This window comes from Osmia bicornis, chromosome 7, assembly GCF_907164935.1.
Source record: "Osmia bicornis bicornis chromosome 7, iOsmBic2.1, whole genome shotgun sequence".
Classification (NCBI taxonomy): Eukaryota; Metazoa; Arthropoda; class Insecta; order Hymenoptera; family Megachilidae; genus Osmia; species Osmia bicornis.
In genome coordinates this window covers 9,952,226-9,979,615 of record NC_060222.1, presented here as the reverse complement: position 1 = coordinate 9,979,615, position 27,390 = coordinate 9,952,226, and the positions used below count along the sequence as shown (strand labels likewise).

The window sequence follows — 27,390 nt, the reverse complement described above, 5'->3', positions numbered from 1 at the left end:
CTTTCCTCCTAAATTTTTATTCATTTCTCTGATTAGCTCTGTTACTTCTCTTATCCCTCCCTCCTCTTCCTTTCTTTTTCTTTTCCGGTGATCTCCCTGTCAGCTTGCTTTCTCCAAACATCCAGTTGTCTGTTTTGCTATTACCCCCTCCCCTTTGTTCCTTCTCTGCTTCTTCCTCATTTTCTGCATCTCTTTTCCTGTTCCATATTTCCTCCAGGTTTGCCATGCTTCCTATGCTCTTGGATCTTTCTCTTGACAGTTGTAACGGGGCGGTCTAGTTGGTGCGCACGACGTTGCGCACCGCGGTCGGTTTCTCCGTGCCAGGGTTCGTCGTTGTTAATAGGAAAATAGAAATATTTATTCAGAATAGTGTAATAATCTTAGGCCGGTGGGAGTGAGCCGCCGGCTGCGGCCCCTAGATATGCCGGTGTTCGTGGCGGTATATCCTGCCGGGCTCGCTATAACAGAAAATCTACCGGTGAGCTGGCGATGGAGCCGTGTCGCGCTTAAACCTAGTTGTACATTGGCTTATGAACTACGGTCGGGACCCGGCCCGTCACAGAAGTCGCGCGGTCTTACGAACTAACGCAGGTCGTAGCTGTCGCTACGCGGTCTTACGGACTAACGCAGGTCGTAGCTGTCGCTACGCGGTATTGCAGGCTACGGCGCGGAGTGAAAGCGCGGCGCGGAGCTCGCGCGCGAACGAGAGAGACGCGGTGTTCTGGCGCACGCGTAAAACGCGGAGTCGTCGAAGACTTGGAGAAGGGATGGCCCATTTGGGCCGCCGCACAGTGGGCCGGATTGGAGAAGTATGGGACATTTTACGAAAAAATCAACTTTCGTATATCTATATTTATTGAATTTATTCGATTATTGAATATATAAATATTGTTTCCTAAATGTCTGTGGACCTCGAAAATGAATAAATTAATGAAATTTAATAAAAATTGCAGACAAATCCTAACACTTGAAACTGTATTTTTTAAAAATAGCATGTTTTACTAGAAAAATGTGTTCATCTTCTACGAAATGTCCTGAGCAACCTGTTCAATATTTGCTTTCTATTCTTTTTCTACAATAAAGAACATCGTTTCAAGATAAGAAATACTCATACCATTAATAATTATTGTCTATAAAATATTTAAAAAATATTATTAAACCTGATAAAGAAAATATTTTAAATCTTTGGCAATTGAGAAGAGATATCTTTTGAGTCCCAAAAAGTCCCGGATCGAAAGAAATTGGAATCTTTTCAGTACATCTTCCTCTATACAACCACGCAGAAATCAGTTCCCACTTCGTCCCATTTTTCAAATTATTACTATTTAAAGCCGTCAGTGTTAAATCACGTTACGTGCGTGCGTTCGCATTTGTCGTCGAATGCGAGGACTTAAGAGATTCCTTGAAGACATTGTATGTTTATGCTATGGCGTTGAGAGGTTCTTCTAAGAAATTGAATACTTGCAATGTTTATGCGATTTTTTGACTGCATTCAGTTCAGCCACAACCATTCGAGAGAGCACAGCGATATATTTAAAGCGTTTATTTCTGTTCTATTTTTATTGGTTTAGATTTCATTTATTAGTTAGTATTATCAGTATGTGTTGACTTTATTATATAGGGTTTAGTGTATTTATAGTGTGCTATATGTACTTTGGTGTGTTTAGTGAATAATATATATAGTTAAGTTCTATTTTCGTTCTGTTGTTGTGTTAACTTTAGTTATTGTACTATTTACATTTATTATTTTATAAAAATGGAGGCTTTTCGTAAAAATAAGGACCTTTACTTCGTACTGAGAAATGCCTCAAAAGATATGGGTGATTACATATTTTTGTACGAAGTAATAAGTGGAAAAATTGATGTTTCGTCGGAAAGTTTAAAAGAATTGAAAACAAGTTTGAAAAAATTTACTTGGAAGTTAAAACAGAGATGGGTTCAAGCTCGCTACACAGAAACTTTATTTCTTAAGCGTAATCAAGAATGGTTAGAGTTAAATTTTATTTACCCCAATTTAATATCAAGAGAAATGCCATCAACAAGCAATCGAAGATCAATTGTTACAAAACCAACATCTACACTTGTACATATCCATAAGGGGAAAAAATCATTTCTTCAATGCAGTCGCAGGGAACGGTTAAGAAGAGCTCGATCTTTAGTGGATAACTTTTCCTTACAGGAATTATTGTATGCAACAAAGCTAAGCTTTAAAAACTGTGGAATGCATCAGAAGTCGCGCTTTCTTCAGTATCTTCATGATAATGAATACAGTGAAAGCATTGAAGCTTTTCTGAAGAAAAAGAGCGTATCAAAAAGAAAAACAATTACAACTGAAGAAACATTAAACCTATTTAACATTGCAGAACTTTCTAAGTTCCAATATATTGCAATTAGAAACGAGGCAATCAGATGTAAAAGCAACCAATGGCCCTCATATTTCAAAGTATCGCAAGAAAAACGTAATTGTTATCCTCCAAAAAACACAATAGGAATAACAGAAACTTATGCCAAAGTCACACTCCAAGGTTTATTAGATCATACAACTTCACGCATATTGAAAAGTATAAACAGATTAGAGGATAATTCACAATTAATTCTTACTTGCAAGTGGGGATGTGATGGAAGCTCAGGACACCAGAGATATAAGCAAATACTCCACACAGAGTCCAATTTAATAAATGACGATAACGTATTTGTTTCAAGTTTCGTACCGTTAAGACTTTCCAAAAAATCAAATTCTGATATTTTATGGAATAATCCAAGACCATCGTCCCCTTGGTTTTGCCGACCAATAAAATTCCATTTTATTAAAGAATCTACGGAAGTTATAGAAGAAGAAATAAATCGAATCAACAATGAAATAGAACATTTGAACCCAACAAAAATTAATAATGTGCAAATAGAGTATTCCATGATTTTAGCAATGGTGGACAATAAAGTATGCAACACTATAACACATACAACTTCTGCAATGCGTTGCTACATTTGCAACGCAAAACCAACAGAGATGAACAACCTAGAACTTGTGAATTCTAAAGCTTGTAATAGTGATAATTTCTCCTTCGGCATTTCTTCTCTACACGCATGGATTCGGTGTTTTGAATGCTTACTGCATGTATCTTATAATATGCCCTTCAAAAAGTGGACAGCAAATACACCTGAACTAAAGAAAATCCAGTCTGAAAGAAAGCAACATATTCAAAAACAATTTAAGGACAAATTGGGGCTACTTGTAGACTTTGTCAAGCAAGGATGGGGGTCTTCAAATGATGGCAACACTGCAAGACGATTTTTTAGAAATGACGAAATTTCTGCAGAAATAACAGATATTGACAGAACATTGATTAAACGCTTTCATATTATATTACAAGTAATTTCTTCGCCATACGAAATAGATGCCAATAGATTTCAAAAATATACTCTGGACACTGCGAAACATTTTATAAAAAATTACGGATGGTATTATATACCAGCATCCGTCCATAAACTCCTGATACATGGGGTAGATATAACACAACATGCTCTACTTCCTATCGGCCAACTTTCAGAAGAGGCACAAGAGACGAGGCACAAGGATTTCAAAAAATATAGAACAAAAAATAGCAGAAAAATCTCAAGAACCGCTACTAATGAAGATACATTCTATAGGCTACTTTTAACATCAAATCCATATATGTCAACAATAAGACTAAAATCTTTCAACAAGAACCATGAAATACTAGATCCTGAAGCTAAAGAACTTATAAACGAGTAAAGCGTTTATCATTTATCCATCACCATGTAAGTAACCCCATATAATTATTATAATATTTTTACACTTTTTAATAAGTTATTTTCTTATATTTAATGATATGTATACATACACACACACACACATATATATGTATAATATACATATAATATTAGATATTGATAAAATATGAAATAAACAGTTTTTCAAATTTGTTTAATACCATTCAATCTAAGAAATTAAAAAAATAACTGCTAAACATAAAACGTACCATTTACATTGTATTTCATTTAATACGGATTATATTTTAACATTTTTTAAATCAGATTTCATTCCGATATCTTTTGTAGTCCAAGAGTTATATACAAATGTCCCATACTTCTCCAATCCGGCCCACTGTGCGCCGGTCTTTTATTCAAAAGTCGCGCTGCGGTGTTTCGCGCTGCGGTGGAGTTGTTGCCCGCTTGCCTAACGCGGCTGTCTTCTCGCACCCCGTGGTCAAACCTAGCAGTGAACGAGGCGACGACCAATCCTGGCTCGCTCTGGGTCGCGCCTCGGGACGGGACGGAATCGATTGCCAGAGGCAGAATGCGGTGCCGTGTAAGCTAGCGTTCGGAACACCGCGGACAAACCGGCGGATGTTACGGACGCGCACTAGTTTGGTCATCCTGGGTCAAACCTGGGGGCTGACGAAACTAGGCGCCTACGGCTGCTGGACCAATTGGGAGCTGCCAACCCGTGATGTACGTTACGTTCCGACGGCCGGTGAACTCGTCGCCTGGACAAACCGCGACGCCGAGTCTGCCGGTGCTCCGGTCCGACCTCCTAGGAGGTCTGCTCGGGGCCGAGGCCCCGAGGCAACTCATCGATCCACGTGTCGATCGATCCTACTTATAGCCTCGCTCGCGGGAGTGGGGAGGCCGCCGCGGTGGGGGCTCGCGATGCGCGACGCCGATCCGCGGCTGTCGTCGCATGTTAACCACTCTTAGCCGCTTCGTAATCTTTTAACAATTCTTCGCCTCCGCGAGTTTCATTTCGAATAGAGCGAACGCAACACGGACCAAAAAAACTCAGGTGATGCGACATTATTTAGCAAAGATCAGAGGGCGGGTCATCTGTATTCCTCTTTTCTCTTTTTTTATATCTTTCCATTTTACTAGGGAGTCGCAACGACGGGTACATATATGTTTATTTGTATTTCATTTTTTATGATACTTCCCTTTCGGATAGTAATAATATGATCCTTCTCCTTAAAGGATAACCAATAGAAGCTTGTTTTCTTACTACTTGTTCTTTTGTTTGTTTGTTTGCTTCTTACGACTTGTTTGGTACCCAATCAAGTAGACGACGACCCATAACTGAAAGTTAGAGGGAGAAAGGTCGAGAGACCTCACGCAAGCGTCTTTACTTCCATTCACATCGATCAGAGAGAAATGGTCCGGCGTCGTGCTCTTTGGCGACGTTGGTCACACAATTTTTTTGCCGGCGGTTCCTAACGGACGGGAGGAACGCGATGAGTAATCAAAGCGACCTCCGCACGTAACCGCGTCATAAGTTTACCGCATCGCAGCGTTTTGGTATTTGTTTCTCATTGACTCGAACCCGAGATTTTCGTGTTTTATGTCATATACATATATGTATTATATCTCTCGGTTTGTATAATTTCTGGTTCGAGCTCAATAAACTTTTATCGCTTCATCAATGATCCAATCTAAGGTTTTCTCTTGTATTTTAACTTGTTAATGATCCCTCCGCAGGTTTACCTACGGAAACCTTGTTACGACTTTTACTTCCTCTAAATATTCAAGTTTGGTCATCTTCCCGGTAACATCGGCAATGCCGAGACATTGCCGCGCACCAGTCCGAAGACCTCACTAAATCATTCAATCGGTAGTAGCGACGGGCGGTATGTACAAAGGGCAGGGACGTAATCAACGCGAGCTTATGACTCGCGCTTACTGGAAATTCCTCGTTCATGGGGAATAATTGCAAGCCCCAATCCTTAGTACGAAGAAGATTCAGCAGGTTACCCGGGCCTTTCGGCCAGGGAAAACACGTTGATTCCTTCAGTGTAGCGCGCGTGCGGCCCAGAACATCTAACGGCATCAAAGACGTGTTATTGCTCAATCTCGTGCGGCTAGACGCAAACGCTTTGGTTTCCCGGAAGTTGCCCGCCGAGTCATCGGAGGAACTTCGGCGGATCGCTAGCTGGCATCGTTTATGGTCAGAACTAGGGCGGTATCTGATCGCCTTAGAACCTCTAACTTTCGTTCTTGATTAATGAAAACATTTTTGGCAAATGCTTTCGCTTCTGTCCGCCTTGCGACGATCCAAGAATTTCACCTGTAACGTCGCAATACGAATGCCCCCATCTGTCCCTATTAATCATTACCTCGGGGTTCCAAAAACCAACAAAATAGAACCGAGGTCCTATTCCATTATTCCATGCATAGAGTATTCAGGCGAAGGTAGCCTGCTTTGAGCACTCTAATTTGTTCAAAGTAAACGTACCGACCCACCTCGATACTCAGTGAAGAGCACCGCAATGGGATATTAGTTGGACCGCCCGCGAGGAGCTAAGCCTACCGGTAGGACGTACCACATAATGCCAGTTAAACACCACGAGCTGTGAACCGACACTGTGACACACAGATTCAACTACGAGCTTTTTAACCGCAACAACTTTAATATACGCTATTGGAGCTGGAATTACCGCGGCTGCTGGCACCAGACTTGCCCTCCAATGGATCCTCGTTAAAGGATTTAAAGTGTACTCATTCCGATTACGGGGCCTCGGATGAGTCCCGTATCGTTATTTTTCGTCACTACCTCCCTGTTCCGGGAGTGGGTAATTTGCGCGGCTGCTGCCTTCCTTGGATGTGGTAGTCGTTTCTCAGGCTCCCTCTCCGGAATCGAACCCTGATTCCCCGTTACCCGTTACAACCATGGTAGGCGTAGAACCTACCATCGACAGTTGATATGGCAGACATTTGAAAGATCCGTCGTCGGTGCTAGAAGACCATACGATCAGCACAAAGTTATTCAGAGTCACCAAAGCCGACGATGGACGAACGGACAAGCCGTCCGCCACCGATTGGTTTTGGTCTAATAAAAGCATTCCTCCCATCTCTGGGTGGAATTCTGGTTTGCATGTATTAGCTCTAGAATTACCACAGTTATCCAAGTAATGTGTTGTACGATCTAAGAAACCAAAACTGATTTAATGAGCCATTCGCGGTTTCACCTTAATTCAGTATGTACTTAGACATGCATGGCTTAATCTTTACCGCTATAACGCGGATTACTTTAAGTGAATCGAGGATTAAGACAAAACTTTTCGTTTCTTTCATTTATACGACTACGTGTTCATTTTATTAAATACAACGAGTTTTCGTTAAGATTACGCAACAGGTTGTTGTGGAGTTCATTGCCTCCGCCTTTTCCATAATCCCGTGCTTCGGTAATCGCGATCCTGTACCTCGCTCATCTCCTAAAGATTTCCAATCGTGGAAAATACGCCGCGACAAAATTTGATGGAACAAACTGGTCCTTCGAGCCGGATTACGTTAAACGAACAACGGTGCTTTGTGAAAAACGCGCAAGTGAACTCCGTGCTTCAAGCACATCTGGTTTTTTTTCTTCACCTGTGGAGAACTTCGTCGGCGATCCAGATCAGCGAAAATCTCCAACCAGGAATCTGAAAAGAAGAGCCGATTGTAAGCCAGTTACGTAACCATCCTTTGTTTCAACGGCAACGACCCGCTTTGTGACGTCACGCCGCGAGCCCAACGACTTTGGGTAAGTCAGCGCAAGTAATATTTACCAACATTGCGGTACGCGTTGAAAGGCTTAGAAGTACGGTCTCAGTGGTTCTCTATCGAAATATTAAATTAAATTTCGCCTTGAATTGCGATCATGTCTACATCCTTTACGTAGCGGGGTGGATTCAAAGATTCTGGGCTAACGTATGCAAGTTAGGAAAGGTCAAGCTGACGGGAGCGGTTTTAGAGCAGAGACAGGGCTTGCTCAACCGGTACTGGGACACGTTCCTTAGCGGTCACAGTAAATTGATGCGATGTAAGGAGGCGAGTTCTAATCCATATATCAAAGAGGACGCCTTTTCGGTAACAGAAGAAGCTTACCTCGACGCAACCTCCATGATTTCCCATCACCTGAAGGAGCTGCAGTTCCCTGGACCATCGCAAAGCCAACCGTCCAATCCTGCGCCTCCGCCCCATCCGCAACTGCCTAAAATCGAATTGCCGAAATTTTCGGGTGATCCGTTACAATGGGAGAGCTTTCGCGACCTTTTTAAAAGTCTTGTCCATGACGTTAGCCATTTACCTGATGTGCAGAAGCTACTCTATTTAAAGTCTAGTTTGACAGGTGAGGCCGCCGAGGTCATTCGGAATACGCCGACAACAGACTCCGGCTTCAAGGGAGCATGGGAGGATCTGGAAGCCCGGTACGGTAACTTTCGTCTGTTATCGTTTTCACATCATCGTGCGCTCCTCTCGTGCACACCAGCCCTGCAGCAGTCAGCTTTCCGCTAGGCGATCAGGGCGTACGTTACACTAAGGAAACCCGTTACTTCATGGGATGAGTTGTTCGTATACTTACTAAGCCAAAAACTTGACAAAACTACTCATCTTGCTTGGGAGACCTCTTTGGCGGATAGCCGGGAAATCCCGCGGTTTCAGCAATTGTCGCAGTTCTTGGAAAACCAGATCCAAGCTCTAGGAGCGGCCGGCATGACTGACCCATCCCTCGATGCTGCGTCTCCGGCAAGTTCCAAGGAAGTCAAACCTAAAATAAAGGGAGGAGCATCAGCAAAAGGCGTTAACTCTACCGTCTTAGCCGCAGCGTCGAAGTCGCCCCCGGCCCGGAAATGTCCGGGGTGTTCGGGCACCCACGGTCTAGGATTTTGTTATAAATTCAAGGCTCTGTCGCCAGCAAAACGCAAGGAGCGTGTGCAACAGCTGAAGGCCTGCTTGAGCTGTTTGAATATAGGACACGAAGTGGGTAAGTGCCCGTCTAAACAAGTCTGTTTAGCTTGTAGCAAGCGACATCGTACGCTACTTCACGAGGCGCTGACGGCTCCACCGGCAAGTGCACCAGGCCGTGAAGGCGGACAGCCGGCACGAGAAGACGCTACCTCGACATCTGACGAAGCAACTCAGCAGGTGACCACCCTCTCGCTATCGACCGGTTCAAAAGCCGTAGCCTTACTCGCAACCGCCAAGGTGAGATTGGAGGCCTCATCAGGAGATACCGTAGAGGTCCGACCCCTTCTGGACACCGGCTCCGATACCTCCCTCGTCTCATCGTGGGTCGCTCAGGCGCTACGTCTTCCACGGCGGGCGGTGCGAGTGGCCATCTCAGGCGTCAAGGAGAATGAGGTTGGATTCGCAACCGGAGAGATATCCCTTCTGGTTCGACCCCGACACACTTCGGACTTCCGATTACCCGTTCGCGCGTTGTTACTCCGCAAATTAACGTCGCTCCCGAGGAAACGCATCGTGGCAAAGTCTTGGCCGCATATTACCGGTCTCACGTTTGCTGACCCCGAGTACGGAGTTCCGGCTCGGGTAGATTTACTTTTAGGTGCGGATGTTTGCGGAACGCTCTTTGGTGACGACTCGCGCAGAGGGCCAGAGGGTACTCCAACGGCGAAACTCACCCCCTTTGGCTGGGTGCTCATGGGACCAGCCTCCGACGACAAACCCAAGGCGGAGACGGCCGCCCGGGTTCTTCACTGCCACAGCGAGGACTCCACAAGCCAACTCCTCCAGCGGTTTTGGGAGTTGGACGAAATTCGAGAACGGGCTCCGACGTCAGAAGAAGAGGAAAAGTGTGAGCGTCACTTCCTCGACACCCATGCTCGAGATCTATCGGGACGCTACGTGGTGCGCCTTACCTTCGTCAAGGACCCGCTGACTGCGCTGAAGTTCAACAGGATGACGGCGTTGAAACTCCTCTTCAATTGTGAATGACACCTATCCTCGGATGCCACGCTGAAAGAGCAGTACCGAAATTTTATGATGGAGTACCTGACTTTGCAGCACATGCAGGGTGTACCCGAAGGAGCGGATAAGGGGTCTGCGTATTACCTGCCGCACCACGCCGTACGCAAGCGCCACGGTCCTTCTGTCAAGCTACGAGTCGTTTTTAATGCCTCTTTTTGCACAGCCACAGGCCAGGCGCTCAACGACTGCCTTGCCACTGGTTAGAAGCTCCAGGCTGACCTATGGATGGTATTGACCCGCTGGCGACTTTTTCGGATCGTATTCACCATGGACATTATGAAGATGTTCAGACAGATCCGAGTCCATCCTGAGGATACTAAGTGGCAAAGCATTCTCTGGCGTGCCACCCCCGACGATCGAGTGCAGGACTTTCGGCTTACGACGGTGACGTAAGATACGGCGTGTGCTAGGAAAGGTCCTAGCTTTACGGGTACTTGCTCAGCTGGCAAACGACGAGCACAGCCGGTTTCCCCGAGGGGTATCGGTGGTGCGTCGACATACCTATGTCGACGATATTCTCACCGGGGCGGATGATGTCGACGAGACTCTGGCTTTGAAAAGAGAAGTGGTGGCCATTTTCAAGGCTGGTGGTTTCGAATTAAACAAATGGACATCTAACATACCGGAGATTCAAGAAACCGACTCTTCTGATACGCGCCTGTTTCAGGAATTGTCCGGCATCAGTACACTAGGCGTGAACTAGAATCCTAGGGATGATGCCTTCTCCCTTCGAGTCGCAGTTGCTGAGGTGGTGAGAGAACGTATCACCAAGAGGTTCATCCTCTCAGAAATCGCTGGCCTCTTCGACCCGCTGGGCTGGGCGGCGCCGGTCCTAGTAGTGGTCAAGGTTCTAATGCAGGACCTCTGGATCCTTGGAGCAGATTGAGACCAGCAACTGCCAGAGGACGTCTGCACTACGTGGCAGCGCTTCAGAGGCTCCTTGGCGCAACTGGATACCCTGAAGATCCCACGCTGGACGTTTGCGTCATCAGAGCCGTCCACCCAGATGGAACTTCACGGTTTTTGTGACGCCTCGCAGCGAGCTTATGCGGCGGCGGTATACCTACGGGTCAATAACAAAGGGTCGGTGAGGACCTCGCTTTTGGTCGCAAAAACTATGGTGGCCCCGGTAAAGACTATAACAATTCCGAAGTTGGAACTGTGTGGAGCCACCTTGTTGTCTAAATTATTGGTTCGGGTCAAAGAAGGCCTTAACATGTCTGGCCCGATCATCGCGTGGACGGATTCGAGTGTAACCTTACACTGGATCCGCGGCCATGCGTCTCAATGGAAACCCTTCGTTGCCCATCGAGTCTCCGATATCCAGCACGAGATACCGGCGAACAACTGGCGGCACATCCACTCTCCGGACAATCCAGCGGACTTGGCAACCCGAGGAATGAGTCCTGCCGCGCTCATCGACTCCGATTTGTGGTGGCACGGGCCGAAATGGCTGACTGAACAGCCTGAACTCTGGCCGGCGACCTTTCCGGAGACCAACGAGGGTATAGAGGCAGAGAGAAGAGGAGCCACGGTACACGTCGTTAAGGGGAAACCCGGAGAAGACTTCCTGTCCCGCTTCTCCTCCCTCTTGCACCTTTTATCTGTTATTGCCCAGTGTTTCAGGTTTGTCAGTCTAAGCCGAGGGCAGCCTTGCGAGAGGGGTTTTGTTAAAATAGCAGAGTGCACCCACGCCTTCCGAGCAGTTCTGAGATTCTCTCAACACATAAGTTTCCTGGAGGAGATGGAACAATTGCAAAGGCACGGCGAGATACGCAAGGCTTCACCCCTTTCTTCGTGTCGACCTTTCTTAGACGACCAGGGCTTACTGAGGCTAGGAGGGCGCTTAGAAAACGCGGCTCTGCCGTACAATGAGAAACACCCTTACCTGGTGGCGAAGAGATGTCCGTTGGCCAGGCTTCTGGTACGAGACGCACAACACCGCACGCTCCATGGAGGTCCACAGCTCACCTGCAGCCATCTAACGCGGAGAGTCTGGATCGTCCGAGGCCGCTCATTGGTTCGATCCGAAATCGCGGCCTGCGTAACGTGCGCCCGGTTTAGCGGACGTAGAGCTGGACAACTGATGGGGCAGCTCCCACAGGAGCGCACTGCAGCACAAAGGGTCTTTTTAACAACTGGCGTGGATTATGCAGGCCCGATTAAGCTACATACCTCGCCGGGGCGTGTCCACAAAGCCTACAAGGGCTGCATTGCCCTCTTCGTGTGCCTGTTTACCAGGGCAATACATTTGGAAGCGGTGTCGGACTTAACCTCAGCTTCCTTTCTTGCAGCCTTCCGTCGATTTGTGGGCAGGCGAGGATGTTGCGCTACTCTGTTTAGTGACAATGGCACTGTATTGCAGAGAGCTACGCACTATATTCCGCCAGTCTACTTCACTCTACCAGGAGGCAGCCGCGTTACTGGCGTTAGACGGCACTTGCTGGTAGTTCATTCCCCCTTAATTCGGTTTAGTGCGAATTATAAAATGATACCAGGTCGCATTTAATGCGAACAAAAATTCAGTTAATGCGAGGTTTGCGAGGCTTTTCTCGATCCAGACAGGGATCGATGCATGCAAGTTAACAGAGACTTGGATAAAATACTGCGGGTTTATCATCACATATACGGAGATAAGAAAAAATAATTTTTAACAAAAAAAAGCATCCGACTTCGAAATGCACTAAAAAGTGTAAAATAATTTCGATTTCATTTATACCAATATTTCATAGCTATTAATAATATCCACTTAATCGTTAAATAAGATATCAAATACATTTCAAAGTTTTCGGAGGCGGCGCAAAATTAAAAACTATTCCTCTACTAGGTAGATCCTAACTCGGTCGTCGGCAACATATGATAAATCACCCATTTGATAATTTCAAGTAAACAATATTCAACGGGAATCAACAAACCCATTGCGAATTAACTATACTGCAGTTCACGAGTGACCGCACTTAACTCCCGCAGCTACTGAAACTACTGAGGTCTAGGGAGATTTTTAATAGTGCGTGTGATTCCCCTTTACAGCTTGCTTCTTCTTCTGCGTTCACATCATTTTTTTTTGCGACAAATGATAGGAATTTCATTGCATTGTGAAACTTTACAATATCATCACCGGTTATCAGTTATCGTACGTAATATATTTCTGCCCACCATTTATATGATCGCAAAGTATAATAAGAAGCAAGCTGTAGAGGGGAATAACACACGTTATTAAAAATCTCTCTGGACCTAGCGAGTCTCTTGTGAACTGCAGTATAATGCGTGTACATCAGGAGTGCTGCCAATTTCTCATACAATCGTTACAATTACAAATGTTTTCAGCCGTACCTATAATTTTTCTCTTACGACTTATTAATTACCAAGTTTGCCATACCGCAGTCAAATCGTTATTGGCAGCATCGTTTGTTTGGGTATTTTTAATTTTGCGCCGCCTCCGAAAACTTTGAAATGTATTTGGTATCCTATTTAACGATTAAGTAGATATTATTGATAGCTATGGAATATTGGTATAAATGGAATAGAAATTATTTTACACCTTTTAGTGCATTTCGGAGTCGGATGTTTTTGTTAAAAATTATTTTTTTTTAGAAACAATTGGTTGCTCCAAGCAGACGTGGTCAGTTTGTTTTTACAAACAGTTATTAGTCGCTCCAAGCAGACGTGGTTAGTTTGTTTATACAAACAATTATTAGTCGCTCCAGGCAGACGTAGTCGGTTTGTTTTCTTTACAAACAATTGGTCGCTTCAAGCAGACGTGGGCAGTTTGTTTTTTATTACAAACAATTATTAGTCGCTCCATACAGACGTGGTCGGTTTGTTTTTTTACAAACAATTGGTCGCTTCAAGCAGACGTGGCCGATTTTGGATTAAAAAAAATAAAATAATAGCGGTTAAAACGATTACCTTCTAAGCAATTTTCAAATAATTCAATTAATTACTGTAGCAGTCGCAATCAATTGAACTCGTAACATTGCCAGGTATTCGTTTCAACTGACTACGCAATCTGTCTATGGACTCTAGCTATGTTTGTTTATGTTGTGAGGACGATCGGAGTAATATGCCAACTTACAGTAGAATTCCGTTACAGGAAGTGATAAGTGGAAAATAGTAATGAATTTTGCGGCAATAAGTTTTTCATTGAATGCGATAGTACGAGGTCATCGAGGAACATGAACGTTTTTCACACGTAAAGCAATGCGATATATGTACAAAACTCATGGCAGTGTTAAGTGGATTTAATATAACATAAATTCACAAATACTTGCAATGTAATTAAAATTTGCATTACCTAATGTTCAATTACATTTCCACGCGCCTTTTTATGCGTCTTGGCAATGATTCGTATATTTATATCGTTATGATTTTATTTCACGATGCCTTATTTTCTTCACGAAGCTCATTTTTGTGTACAGGTTTTCTTATGTACATTAAATTTTTCATAATTGCCAATAAATTCTTCATTGAGCTCAAATGAAGATTGTTTAATGCCCGGTGTATAATTTTATAATTATTACATTATTCTTCGAGCTGAATAATCTTCAACTCTTTTACTACGGTGGCAAGTTGGATTGTAAAAGTACATCGCAGCACAATGCGTTTGATCGAAAAATGTATTCCGACAGGTTGTACAGTGAGTGTAATAAAAAAGTGTTTGGATACCGTTTGAAACAGAGTATCTCATTTAAAATTGGACCAAATAACTTGAGGTTTTTTATGGAGAAGTTATACACATTAATTTACTAAGATATGTGCTTTTGTCGTTTTAAAAAATTACAATTTGTTGAAATCGTGAAGAAAAATAGTAAAAGGCAATTTACATCTCTTTTACGTGAGCCTATAATGAGAATTTAAAATATGTCTTTCGTAGATTTAAATAGGTTATGGGTATGCAGAAAATTTCGTGGAGATCGGCCAATGCACTTAGAAGTTACAAATAATAAAAATTTCTGAAAATCACAACTTTTCATTTAAAAACGTGACTACTTATGTTCTTAGATGAAAAAGTCGCGATTTTCGAAAATTTTAATTACTTGTAAGTGGTAAATACAGTGATCAATCTCGATGAAATTTTCAGCATACACATAACACGCTTAAATTTACAAATATTGTTACGTTGCGCGACGCGAGGCGAGCGCGCAACGTAAAAGATAAAAAGAAAAGAAAATGAAAAGATTTCAGTTGTTAATTTTTCTTGATTTAATTAATTAATGCGATGAGAAAGGTCTCGCTGCCACCAGCTCTGACCGCGTATGACGGGTTGACGTCCTCTACGATCAGAACAATTTTAAAAGACGGAAAATTAGATATTTATTTCCGTTGGGTTCGTCAGTGTTCTAGGTTCCGTACGGGTCCCTCCTTGAAACGTTGTGTTGGCGTGCGTGGATTTGAAGCGTAAAATGAGATGAGAATGTTAATTGAAAAGAAATGTTAATACTGTTTAGTGTGCAAGAAAATAATATAATTCAAAAACTGTTGAATCTAATACAAAACTGAAAATGACTATTGAATTTCTGATAATACTGATAATTACTATTAGATGAATTCAATTTAAAGCAATACTGGCTTACAAGGGTAAAGATGCTTAATCTATTGTATAATAAATGACTATTGTTTAACCGGAAAAATCGTGTAAGATATATATATAAACAGTCTTTGATTCGAATTGAGATCGCTTTTTATAAACTGTAACGTGTATAAAATGTATATATTATTTATCAAACGAATATCTCGACAATTTAGAAATTGAGAAAAATAGCGGATTCAATCCGCGAGGGTACGACTTGAATGAAGAGACTCTTATAACCCGAAGGCTTTGCAAGTCGTCCCTCGATTATACCTCGTAGTCGAGACAATCGTTTCAGGAGAACCGCGATTCGGAAAATACGGAAAATTATGTATTTTTATCGGTACCTGAGTATGGGAAACGAGACGATCTAAAATGAAGAGACTCTTATAATCCGTAGGCTTGATAGATCGCCCGTTTTGCCTTGTTGAAAAGTCAATAATAATGCCGTGCTCGACAAATTAGTAATAAACAGGTTTACCGTGGTACTGTAGAATATGATATGCGATAGATAAATCACTTAAAAATCGCTGTGAGATCGCTGAATAATCGCTGTTAAATCTGGAACACCAAGAGAGAGATGAAGAACCTGTCGCACTAACACTTGCCGCGCGCCCGATTGCTCTTTATTGCGTATAAAAATCTAACTAGACGATAGACAAGACGATTACAAATCTTGGAAAGTAGAATAATTAACGCGAATGAGTTTAATTCGATATTACGCGATCAAACGGATTAAAATAAAGAGAAAAGATAGAAATTTAATAGTGTGAAAATGGCTTTACGTGCGCGTCACTGAGTCTTGCGCGACATTCTCGCGACACTCTGCCTAATTCGTAGGACTTGCCGCGCAGCTAAATTACGCGAAGTACTATTACAACTCTATCTCTAAACGCACGGGCTCCCGTCACGACTTACTCGATTGTTCGACGAAGAGTGATCAGAATCGATCGCGATCCTGGCCGGAAGGGCCCGTCGCGAGGATGATGTCCTGCTTGGGGACATTCCAACAAATCATAGCGCGTGACGACAGCGTCGCGCGCGTCGCTATTGGTCGAAGACGCGTGCTAGCTAAATTCCTCTAGGCTATGTTCTTTCTCTCTCTTGGGGTTTCCATCTCTGTCTAACGGCTTTTCGATGTTTCTACGCCGTAGATTTTTCTGGAATATTCCATTTCTCGCTTATAGTTTCGATATCAGATATAAACGAACATCAGCAATTATTTAATCTGAACTAATGTTTAAATCAGAACTACTCAACAATAAAAGCGAATAATTATGAATAAAAGTTATATCCATCATACTATTATGTATTAATCGATCGGCAATCATACAATTTTTGACTAGCAGTCGGCGTAATTGATTAACGTTATCCGTAATTATTTGTTCATAAATCGCAACGCGAATTTCGCTGGTACACATGTTGTAAAGCATTCGGTGTTTGAATGAAATCCTCGATTATTTAACATATTCTTTGATTATTAAATCGAATATTCGCTATTACATTAGCAGCGTAGTTAATTCTAGCACGTTCTTACTATTCGAAAATTACCGTTGGGTCTTGGTTTCAGGCAAATTCTCGGAATTCGATACAAAGACTTTTATTGCCCCGTTCGACCCTTCGCCCCTAAACAGTCTTCGAACGCTTGCTAACGCTTGACTGCGAGGGTTCTCATTCCTCATTTATTCTATCAACCAAATGTTCAAATAGATAGATTAATCCGCGTTTCCATTCCAGCACTCATTTCACGCATACGATCGAATTAGGGACCGACTGGCGCCCACGCGTGCAAAAACAGGAGAGTATCGGTTGAAAATCCACAAGATAAATTGATCTTTACGCTTTTGCGCAGTTAACCTGAGGAGACCCCTATAATGCGAAGCACTGGCTAACTGCGCAGCGAACGCTGTTCATGATATCTCTCCTCGCTCGAACCTAGTTTTTGTTTAGTTTGGAATCTGTTACTACGCAGTTGAGCACGACGATAGTTTCAAGGAGGGGTAATAATTAAAGGAAAGAATTGAGAAATATAAAGAGAATAAAGGATAGAAAAGACAAAATAGAATAATTATAAACTCAAACTCTTCCCTGTGCTTTTCCCACATGAAGAAGTCTCTTATAACCCGAAGGCTTGATGAGAAAAGACAGTGTCGAGCAGAAAATTGAAAAAGATGAAGCACGTCCCTTACATGAGGAGACTCCTATAACCCGAAGGCTTGATAAGGAAACGTGAGGCGGACAAATTTGTAAAATTTTCCAGACGTGACAATATCATGTTTTAAATTTTCATTGCAAACTCACATAAAAAAGTTAATAAAAAATTGCCTTCTACTATTTTCTTTCATGATTTCAACAAATTGTAATTTTTTTAAACGACAAAAGCACATATCTTAATAAATAAATTTGTATAACTTCTCCATAAAAAACCTCAAGTTATTTGGTCCAATTTTAAATGAGGTATTCTGTTTTAAACGGTGACTAGACATTATTTATTACACTCACTGTACTTATACTTTGTACATTTGTTGGCTACAATTAAGAGGATATGAATATTTCTATCATTGACTGTACGCTGTTTGTTTTTTGCGTATTTGAGGTGAACAGAATATTTACGAATATTTACGTTCCATATAAACTACTATGTACATACTAACAGGAATATAAACATAGAGAACAATTTGTGCGATCCTGGAATATGCCCCGCCAACTCTCTCCCTTTGGAAGTCACAGATTCCTGCTCAGGTTCATACGATCAGTGATTGAAGCAAGTGGTAAGTACGAAACGAGCAATATTTCATTTCTGTATATGTTGTCTCTAATAATATATATTAATAATCCTTAATAGCTGGTGGTAAGGTTTATTTAGTTGGTGTATTATTGCAGTTACTTTGAACAAAAAATATTTTTACATTGTAACGTGGTGACACCCGTGCCCCCCCCCCCCCCCATTACAATCGCTGCGCTTTCCCCCACCCATGCGCCCACCTAATAGTAACCTCTAACCCTTCCCTCACCTTACCCCTTTCCCCCAGCCCACCGGTGTCGGACCGATGGAGGCGACGGACAGGTCGTCAAGGAGCACCCTCACCAGGAGCTTCGAGGCCGGCGACAGCCTCACCGCTCCAACAAACGGAGCAACATGGGACCCCCAAGGAATTATCCAGCAATTAAGACGAAGCGACCCAGATTGACGCAAACGTCCACCCGGAGCCATCTGTCGCCGAGCCCGAAGACCTTAGCCTACCCGTCACCGAAGGAAGTCCGTCAGCCCCATCGACTCCGATCACCGGTGTATCGAAAGTCGATCATCGATCCATCGCGGGCCGGAAGAGGCCCCCTTCCAAAATCCTATCCCCTTCCCAAAATATTCCGCGACGGTCTCGTCGTCGCAGCGGCGATGAGCCCTAGGCTACCTTAGTATACAGACGATTTTGAGATTTTAGTAGCGATTTAACGAAAAGCGAATAGCGAGTTTTCTTGGCGTGAGTGGCGTTTGAGTTGTGTGTGTGTGGAGTACACCGCGGGTAAGCCCCTTTCGATTATATCAATTATCACGACTATATTGTTTGAGTATTGGCAATGGCTACCCTCTCGTTCTGACCCCGTTTAATTATATAACTACGCGTAACGTACTGACCTCCGCGAGGACCCATCCCGACCCTGTACCTTCCCGTCCCCAGTTATCTCCTCCTTGCGCACTCCCCCGCGAACTTGTACGGACAAAAGTGCCCCGAGACCCGTCCATTGTGAATTCCCCATTACCCCTTTTCCCCTTCCGTTTTCGATTGCCACAAACAGTGGCTGGCGCCCAACGACATTTTGTATTTTGCGACGTCCGTTTTGTATAGACTGAACCCCCCGAAAGGGTCACAACATCAAAGAAAAACTTATTATTTTTATTTAACTTTTAATATTGTATTCTTAACAAATTTTTATTACAATTATTATAATAAAAAAGTAATACGAATATGTTAACAAATATGAATAGATATTTTCTTTTTTATTATCAATAAAACTTGTTATTTCTATTTAAAATATTCGTATTCATTATTGCTTTTTAACGGTTGAATGTGTGCTGAATACGAATATAGCAACCATTTACCGCTATTAGGAACGTTGTTCGGGTGTTAAATAACGAACGCGATTTAATGGACGAAAAAACGAACAATTATATTTATTTTTACTATTCGACAGTAAACTTGGTATGAAATCGCACATGCATATAATTAGAATTTCTTCTACAACTTGAATCTAAAAAAAAAAATTTTTGGCACTACTGCATTTCGAATGTCATTTTTATCACTTTGATCGTTGTTTAAACATACTTATGGATAATATTTTATATATTTCGTAATTAAAATAATCAAAAATTTTGACCACTGGTGAAAAATGGTTTATAGATTCATATTCAGGGAATATAATAAAAATATATAAGAAGTACATATTGAATGTTAGTTATCCCAATACGCTTTAAAAAGTATAGATGTGTTTCGATATACACGGTCTTGTCGCCGTTCGTGTAACTTTCGTTCGATACAACATAAACACTATGTCACAGTAATCGATAACATTCCACCTGTTCACACGATTTGGTTGAACGATGTTTCTTAGTACGCGTTCGCGATGTGATATTGTTTTTATAACCGGTTGACACCACCACGAACCTTGTACCTCCTTAATATCAATTAAGACGCTAAGGATAATAATTCGCTTAAATATAGGTTAAATATGATAATATGTTTATTACAAGGTTGATATAAAATAGAATTATGACGTAAGTGGCACGATGCCTGTATGAATTTACTCTACTGGTCGGAGAATAGAAGTATCCCGTGGACTCTAAGTTCGAATTATTCACGGCTCGAATCTGACGAAGACTGACCCGGTAAGATTTTGTGAATTGTCTGACGACTCGTGTTTGAATGAATGTCCGTGTCAAAACGTCCAGCAAGAAGCCGCCGAGAGGTAGTCCGACGAGGTAGGCGTTGACCAAAAAAGGGCCAATTAGTAAACGTTTTGAATTTAGCTATTGGCGATAGGCTGAAATGTTCAGCAAATCAGCTCGCCGGACATTTCCCATGTAAGCTGCCGGAAAACCCAGCAGGCTGCGGTGCATGTGGGAGTCTTAAGGTGCGTGTTTGCACAGAACCGGCGATAACTCCCAGGTAAGAGCGATTGATGACTCAGGTATAGGCTGTTTGCCAGATGCGAGCGAATGAAGGCTCTGACGGTCTTGGTGACCGGTGGTACCTGGGACAGAGCGCAAGACGGTTCGAACCCTGTTGGGGTTGGTATAACTCACAAGACACATGCACGGCAGGGGGTCCTGTTTATGACACGGAATGAAAGTTTGATGTTCTGCAGAGTTAATCTGACAAAAGGTTTTAGGCGTTCGTTTAGGCCAACTAGATATCTGTAGAAAATGAAAGTACCCGTAAAAGATTGTAAACCGCGTGTCGCGAATTTTGTGGACAATACGAGTTCTAAAATCAATGTCCTGAGTTTTGGAACCTTTTTCTTAGAAATTCTCTTTACTATCTGGAAATTCCGAATTCTTGAATAACGATTGCCTTTTCCGTGACAAGCTATGCCTCCGACCAGTTTAGTAGATTTCCGTATAATTGTGAATTATATTATTGACCGTGAATGATCGTGCTTCTAAATTAGTATAATAAACGGTTGGTTATTCGTTCTTTTAGTTGTTAATCCTTGCCAGGTAAGCTGAATATATTGAACAGGCTTAAATTAAATTGCAGTGTTTTCATTACGGTCGACAAGAAGACCGTATGGTGGTTGATTGACAAAATTGTTATTGTGTACTTGACTGTTGTAGTTATAAATTCGCGATGCTGTGCAACATCCTCCCCCCGTTGAGAGGGCACCGATCAAATGATATTAGTATGTGTACAGCTGTCTGAGTTCGTATCGTGGTATAGGTCTTATGATCTAAGAATGGCTAAAGCAAAGGTTATGATTCCAATAGTTAAAAGGAAACTTATGGTCTACGTATAGTTACATTAAATTAAATTAACATTCATGAATGATCGTCCATAGTCTGCTCATCCTGGTCTGTCTGGACGGGCAGGGGAACGAGTCGTTTTACGCTTCGATCTAGCGTGGTTTTGGCCGTTTTTATGGTGGCGGTCCGAATGATGCCATCGGAGCCGGGATGGACCTTGACGACTCGGCCTAGGGGCCAGTGCAGAGAGGGAGTGTTTTCCTCCCTGAGAAGCACGATGGTACCTTCGTTTATAGCATGGCCTCCTGTTGTCCATTTTCTGCGGGTGGTCAGCTCATTGAGATACTCTCGGTGCCATCTGGTCCAGAAATGTTGCTTCACCTTTTGGATGTGTTGCCAACTGGAAAGGCGATTCGATGGAGTATCTCTGAAATTTCTCTCACGCAAGCTAGTCAAGGAGTCGCCGATCAAGAAATGAGCAGGTGTGAGGACCAGGAGGTCGTTTGGATCAGATGAAATTGGAGTGAGTGGACGAGAGTTCAATATGGATTCGATTTCAATAATTAGGGTGTTGAAGTTCTCAAAGGTGAATAATTCTGCGCCTGCGACGCGTTTCAAATGATATTTGAATGACTTCACCGCAGCCTCCCAAAGTCCTCCAAAGTGAGGTGTCAACGGAGGGATGAAGTTCCAGTTGATGGCGCGTTCTGCGAGAAAGGTGGTGACCTTCTCGCGATGGTCGTCGGATTGTAGTAGTGCGCGTAGTTCACGTAGCTCGTTGTTTGCTCCAATGAAATTGGAACCGTTGTCCGAATACAGGTCCGTACAGAATCCTCTTCTAGCGATAAACCGTCTGAGGGCCGCCAGGAAAGCCTCAGTGGTTAACTCGCTAACGAGCTCCAAATGGATCGCCTTTACGGCGAGGCAGACGAAAACTGCAACGTAGACCTTGACCCGGTTGAGATTTCTATGTTTTCTTTCCTTTATGAAGAAAGGTCCGCAATAGTCGACTCCCACATTAGTGAATGGCCGAGATTCCGTGACCCTGGCTGTAGGTAGGTTACCCATGATGTAATCCACAGGCGGCGGTTGTGCTCGACAACAGCGGACGCAGGTCTTTATGACCTTCCAGACCTGGTCTCGGCCGTCAATGGGCCAGTAGCGCCGTCTGACCGCATAAAGGGTGGCCTGAGTACCTGAGTGTAAATTAGCACGATGCTCATTTCCTAGTATCAATGCAGTGACTCGGGTCTTCGGCAGAATGATCGGGTGTCGTTGACCGAATGGCATGAATGAATTCTTTAGTCGGCCACCGACTCGTAGAAGTCCGTCGCGGTCAATGAATGGGTTTAGCCGTTGAAGTCCGCCCTTCAATGTCTGGCCGTTGCCCGTTGTTATTTTCTTCATTTCCTCAGTGTAGTGCATTCGTTGTATTAATTTTATGATGACATCATGAGCGTACTTTAGTTCCGAGGCTGTGAGTGCTCCCTTTGCCGTGTGACTGTGTTTCCACCGCAGGCAGTATGCGATGACTCTGATTAGTCTTCCCCATGATGAAAATCGTTCGATGAAATTGACATCAGGACAGGTAGTGGTCAGGCAGACGACAGTTTTCTGCTCCGGAAGATCGTTTGGACATGATATGTTTCCGGAAGGCCAATGTGTTTCCTCTTCTTGTAGCCACCTCGGTCCGTGGTGCCATATTGATGGTTGTAAGAACTCCTCAGGTGATCGGCCTCTGGAGATGATGTCTGCGGGATTGTCTGCGGTTGGGACGTGTCGCCAGTCTTCGATGTTCGTGTTGCCTTGAATTTCAGCGACTCGATTCGCGACAAAAGTTTTGAGTAAGTGTGGCGATGTTCTCAGCCAGTGTAATACTATGGCGGAATCGGTCCAATAGCAAATGCGATTAATGGTGACGTGTAGAGCCTTCTGTGCTGTTGTGGCTAATGAGGTTAGGAGTATCGCTCCACACAATTCCAATCGTGGAATTGACTGGGTTTTTAGCGGAGCTACCTTAGATTTTGCCAACAAGAGTTCAACCTGATAGTGACCGTCCGCATTCCTTGAACGAAGGTAGATGCAGGCTCCATATGCTCGTTCGCTGGCATCACAGAAGCCGTGTAACTCGATGGATGTTGGTTCGCTGATGAGTGTATTCCTATGAAACGTGACGTTATTTAATAAAGATAATTGCGTACAAAACTGCACCCATTCTGTGTGTACGGTCATTGGCAGCGACTCGTCCCAATCAATCTTCATTGTCCAGATCTTCTGCAATAAAATCTTCGCGACAATTATAACTGGTCCGAGAAGGCCCAAAGGGTCGTAAATTCGCGCGATGACAGAACTGATAGACCGTTTGGTAACGGATTTCGTGGGTATGATATTGGTCACGGAATATCGAATCGTGTCATCAGTGGAATCCCAAACAACCCCTAAAGTTTTTATTGTCGAGGACTCTCCCAGGTGAAGCCTCTTATTGATGTGTTGTTCGGGTAATCCATGTAAGAGTGGCTTGTGATTTGAAGCCCACTGTCGTATTTGTAGCCCGGCTGAATTTAATAACTGGATCATTTGGTCTCGCAAGGCCAAGGCTCCCTGTACCGTTGGTGCTCCAGTTAGTAGGTCGTCTACGTAGAAGTCCCTTACCAGACTCTGCGCGGCATCAGGAAATCGGTGTCCTTCGTCTTGAGCCAATTGCGAGAGGCAGCGAATGGCCAAGTATGGAGCGGCGGATAGTCCAAAGGTGACTGTGTTTAGTGTGTATGTTTTTAAATTGCCCGCAGGATCACGCCATAGGACTCGCTGATATTTCCGATCCTCGGGGCGGATTAGAAATTGTCTGTACATCTTTTCGATGTCGCCATTCAAGACGTACCGGTGACTTCGGAACCTAATGAGGATATATAATAAATTGTCTTGAACCTTTGGCCCAACGTGCAATGTCTCGTTAAGCGAAACGCCTGTTGTTGTTGCTGCGGAGCCGTCGAACACAACCCGCAACTTCGTAGTGTCACTGGAAGTCTTAGTGACCCCGTGATGGGGTAGATAAAACCCGTCGTTGATTTCGTCGGTGTCCTGTACCTCTGACATGTGTCCTAGGTCTTGGTATTCCTGCAGTACAGACCCATATTGTTGTGATAAACCTTGGTCGTGCTGCAGCCTGCGTTCCAAAGCCAACAGGCGTTTTAACGCCCTAGATTTGGACTCCCCAAGTTGCGGCAGCTTGTCGTTGAACGGGAGTGCTACTACATATCTGCCATCGGAATTCCTGTGAACATTTTGTTGGAAATGCTCCTCGCAGAATCGTTCGGCGTCAGATAGTCGTTGGATTTGTGGTCCCTCTTCTAACTCCCAGAAACGCGCCAAATCGTCCTGTATTGTCGTTGTCGCATGACAGATCGTGCTTTGCGTGGGTTTGGACGCTGGAGCACTCCCCCCGATTATCCATCCTAATCTGTTTTTTTGCAAGAATAAATCTGGACCGTTGGGAGGTGACAGATTTATTTGCCCGACACTCAATAAGGACAATGCTACTCCGGCGCCTAGTAATAGATCGACAGGTGCAGGTATGTGAAATGTTGGGTCTGCTAATTGTATGTTTTTCGGGATATTTATAGGCGTGCGGTCAATAGGTTGGTCTGGAATGAAGGCGGAAATCGTAGGTATCGTTAGGAAGGTCAATGTTCGGTTGTACGTGTTGGTTTTAGATTGGATTGTCGTTGTAATCGTATGCTTTGACATTGTGGTCATAGTATTGAGTGCTCCGATGGGAATTGAACACCTTCCTAAAGGGATGTCTAACCTTTTGGCGAAAGTCTCGGTCATAAAATTGGTCGAGGCGCAAGTGTCAATGAGTGTCCGACAAGCGACAGGTTGATGGTACCTGTTCAGAACATAGACCTGCGCGGTCACTAAAAGGTCTTGCGTAACGGCGTCGACTACGAAGGCTTTATGACCGCTTATTCCCGTTGGAGCTTCCGGTGTTAGTCATCTCGGCTGCCGCGTTGTCTCCGTCGACTGGGAAGACTCTGACGCCCTTCGCGGGGTGGGTTCCGCGGTTGTGATTGTTTGGTGGAGTAGCGTGTGGTGCTTCTTGCGGCATATGCGACACGTGCCGTGTTTGCAAGCGTCCGCGTTGTGGCCGTCCCTCAAACAATTATGACACAATGAAGCTCTATTTACAGCTGCGATCCTATCACGGACCGACGAACCGTGGAACCGCTCACAAAACCATATTATATGATTTTTGTCGCAGACCGGGCATCGCCTAGGTGGAGCTGACATGTGTTGCCTGTCGTTTGTTCTATGGTCCTCGTACGGGTGTTGGCGAGTCTTAGTGGACAGAAACGCGTGGCCTCTCGATGGTCGATGTTTCATGACCCGAGGATTTCCTGAAGGACCCGATCCACGAGGTTCAGCGGTTGGAGCTGCCCTCGTGATTGATGTTCGCGCACAATTAGCCCGTTTCTCGAGGAACGCGAGAAGATCGGTGTACGCCGGTACCGTCCTTTTGTCCTTGAGCGCCAGTTCTCAATGCCACACCGTGTTTGAATTTAATTTAGATAAGATCATGGATAGTAGAAGACTATTTCATGAGATTACATTTTCGCCCAGACTCGTCAATGCGCGTAGATGCTGGTTCACGTTATCTACTAAATCGCCCAAGGCTTCCGGTGTATCCCTTATGAGTTTTGGGATATCCCGCAGCGCGTCGCAATGGCCTAATATGACGCGACGTGGACAGTCGTATTTTTCGCGTAATAGTTCGATTGCATCGTGATAATTCGCGTCGGTGGTGCTTAACGCCTTGATGCACGCCGCGGCCTTACCGGTTAAGGTAGAACGTAAATACTGAAACTTCTGTACCGGTGTTAAATCTTCGTTACGATCGATCATTGAAGTGAAGATATCATGAAAGGATGACCATTCTTCTATTGTCCCGTCGAAAGTCGGCAGGCGCATCTCAGGTAGTTTAATGGCCATCGGTGCCGATGCGGTGGATGCCGGGGACGGATTAGCGGCGCGTGTCGTGGAACCTGTTGGTTGTCCATTATGCAACAGACGATTTGCCCTGGCTATTGCGGTGTAGTAGTCGTTTTGAATTTGATATCGACGCGGTTCTTCTGATTCGTCGAGCTCTTCGAGGGCAAATTGAAGGTCGTCGAATTTCTTCCAGGTCTCATTTAAGCCGTTCAAATGGGTTTCCAATAAGAACGAATCGCGTGAATCAGACTCCTCATAATAATCGAGGAAGGTCTTCAAAGAGGAAATCTGCCCGAGGATGTGACCCCGTCTACGCCGCAAGGTACCGATATTCGATCCGCGGGTGGCGGTTTGCGCGTGACTCGAACTCGCGGAGTTGTTAGGCATCGTGATGCGTATGAGGAGATAATTTGACGGTGAAACAAATTAACGATCCTACCTTTGTCGTATTAGATTGTTCGTAACGTAACTTAACTCGTATCCCAATCCCTTGCAGCGTGTAGCCGTTGCGATGAGACCACCCTTGTCGTGGAATGCTCGGTGACAAGCCGTGACTTGCTTCTGTTGCTGTGGGTGGCTGGGATATCGTCCGAGTATCGCCACTCAATAAGTTTTATGTTCGTTGCACTCACTGTGGCACTTAATCCAATGTGGCACTGAGTTGCACTTAGTTCGTAATGCACTGAATTGCACTGTAATCCGGAAATCCGGCTCGAATGTTTCTTAGTACGCGTTCGCGATGTGATATTGTTTTTATAACCGGTTGACACCACCACGAACCTTGTACCTCCTTAATATCAATTAAGACGCTAAGGATAATAATTCGCTTAAATATAGGTTAAATATGATAATATGTTTATTACAAGGTTGATATAAAATAGAATTATGACGTAAGTGGCACGATGCCTGTATGAATTTACTCTACTGGTCGGAGAATAGAAGTATCCCGTGGACTCTAAGTTCGAATTATTCACGGCTCGAATCTGACGAAGACTGACCCGGTAAGATTTTGTGAATTGTCTGACGACTCGTGTTTGAATGAATGTCCGTGTCAAAACGTCCAGCAAGAAGCCGCCGAGAGGTAGTCCGACGAGGTAGGCGTTGACCAAAAAAGGGC

The 27,390-nt window shown here is 43.9% G+C and overlaps 3 protein-coding genes across 3 annotated transcripts; all 3 read right to left on the bottom strand.

Moving 5' to 3' along the window:
• Positions 1–21,359: 21,359 nt before the first annotated feature.
• LOC123987950 lies at positions 21,360–22,352 on the bottom strand. The gene has a single exon (XM_046286377.1). The coding sequence runs from the start codon at positions 22,350–22,352 to the stop codon at positions 21,360–21,362; it is 993 nt and encodes a 330-aa protein (XP_046142333.1).
• Positions 22,353–22,402: 50 nt separating this feature from the next.
• LOC123987949 lies at positions 22,403–25,031 on the bottom strand. Its single transcript, XM_046286376.1, has 2 exons — positions 22,530–25,031; positions 22,403–22,480 (listed from the first exon to the last, which is right to left on the bottom strand). Exons 1-2 carry the CDS (start codon positions 25,029–25,031, stop codon positions 22,403–22,405), a joined length of 2,580 nt encoding a protein of 859 aa, XP_046142332.1.
• Positions 25,032–25,880: 849 nt separating this feature from the next.
• LOC123987948 lies at positions 25,881–26,660 on the bottom strand. Its single transcript, XM_046286375.1, has one exon. The coding sequence runs from the start codon at positions 26,658–26,660 to the stop codon at positions 25,881–25,883; it is 780 nt and encodes a 259-aa protein (XP_046142331.1).
• Positions 26,661–27,390: the final 730 nt, after the last annotated feature.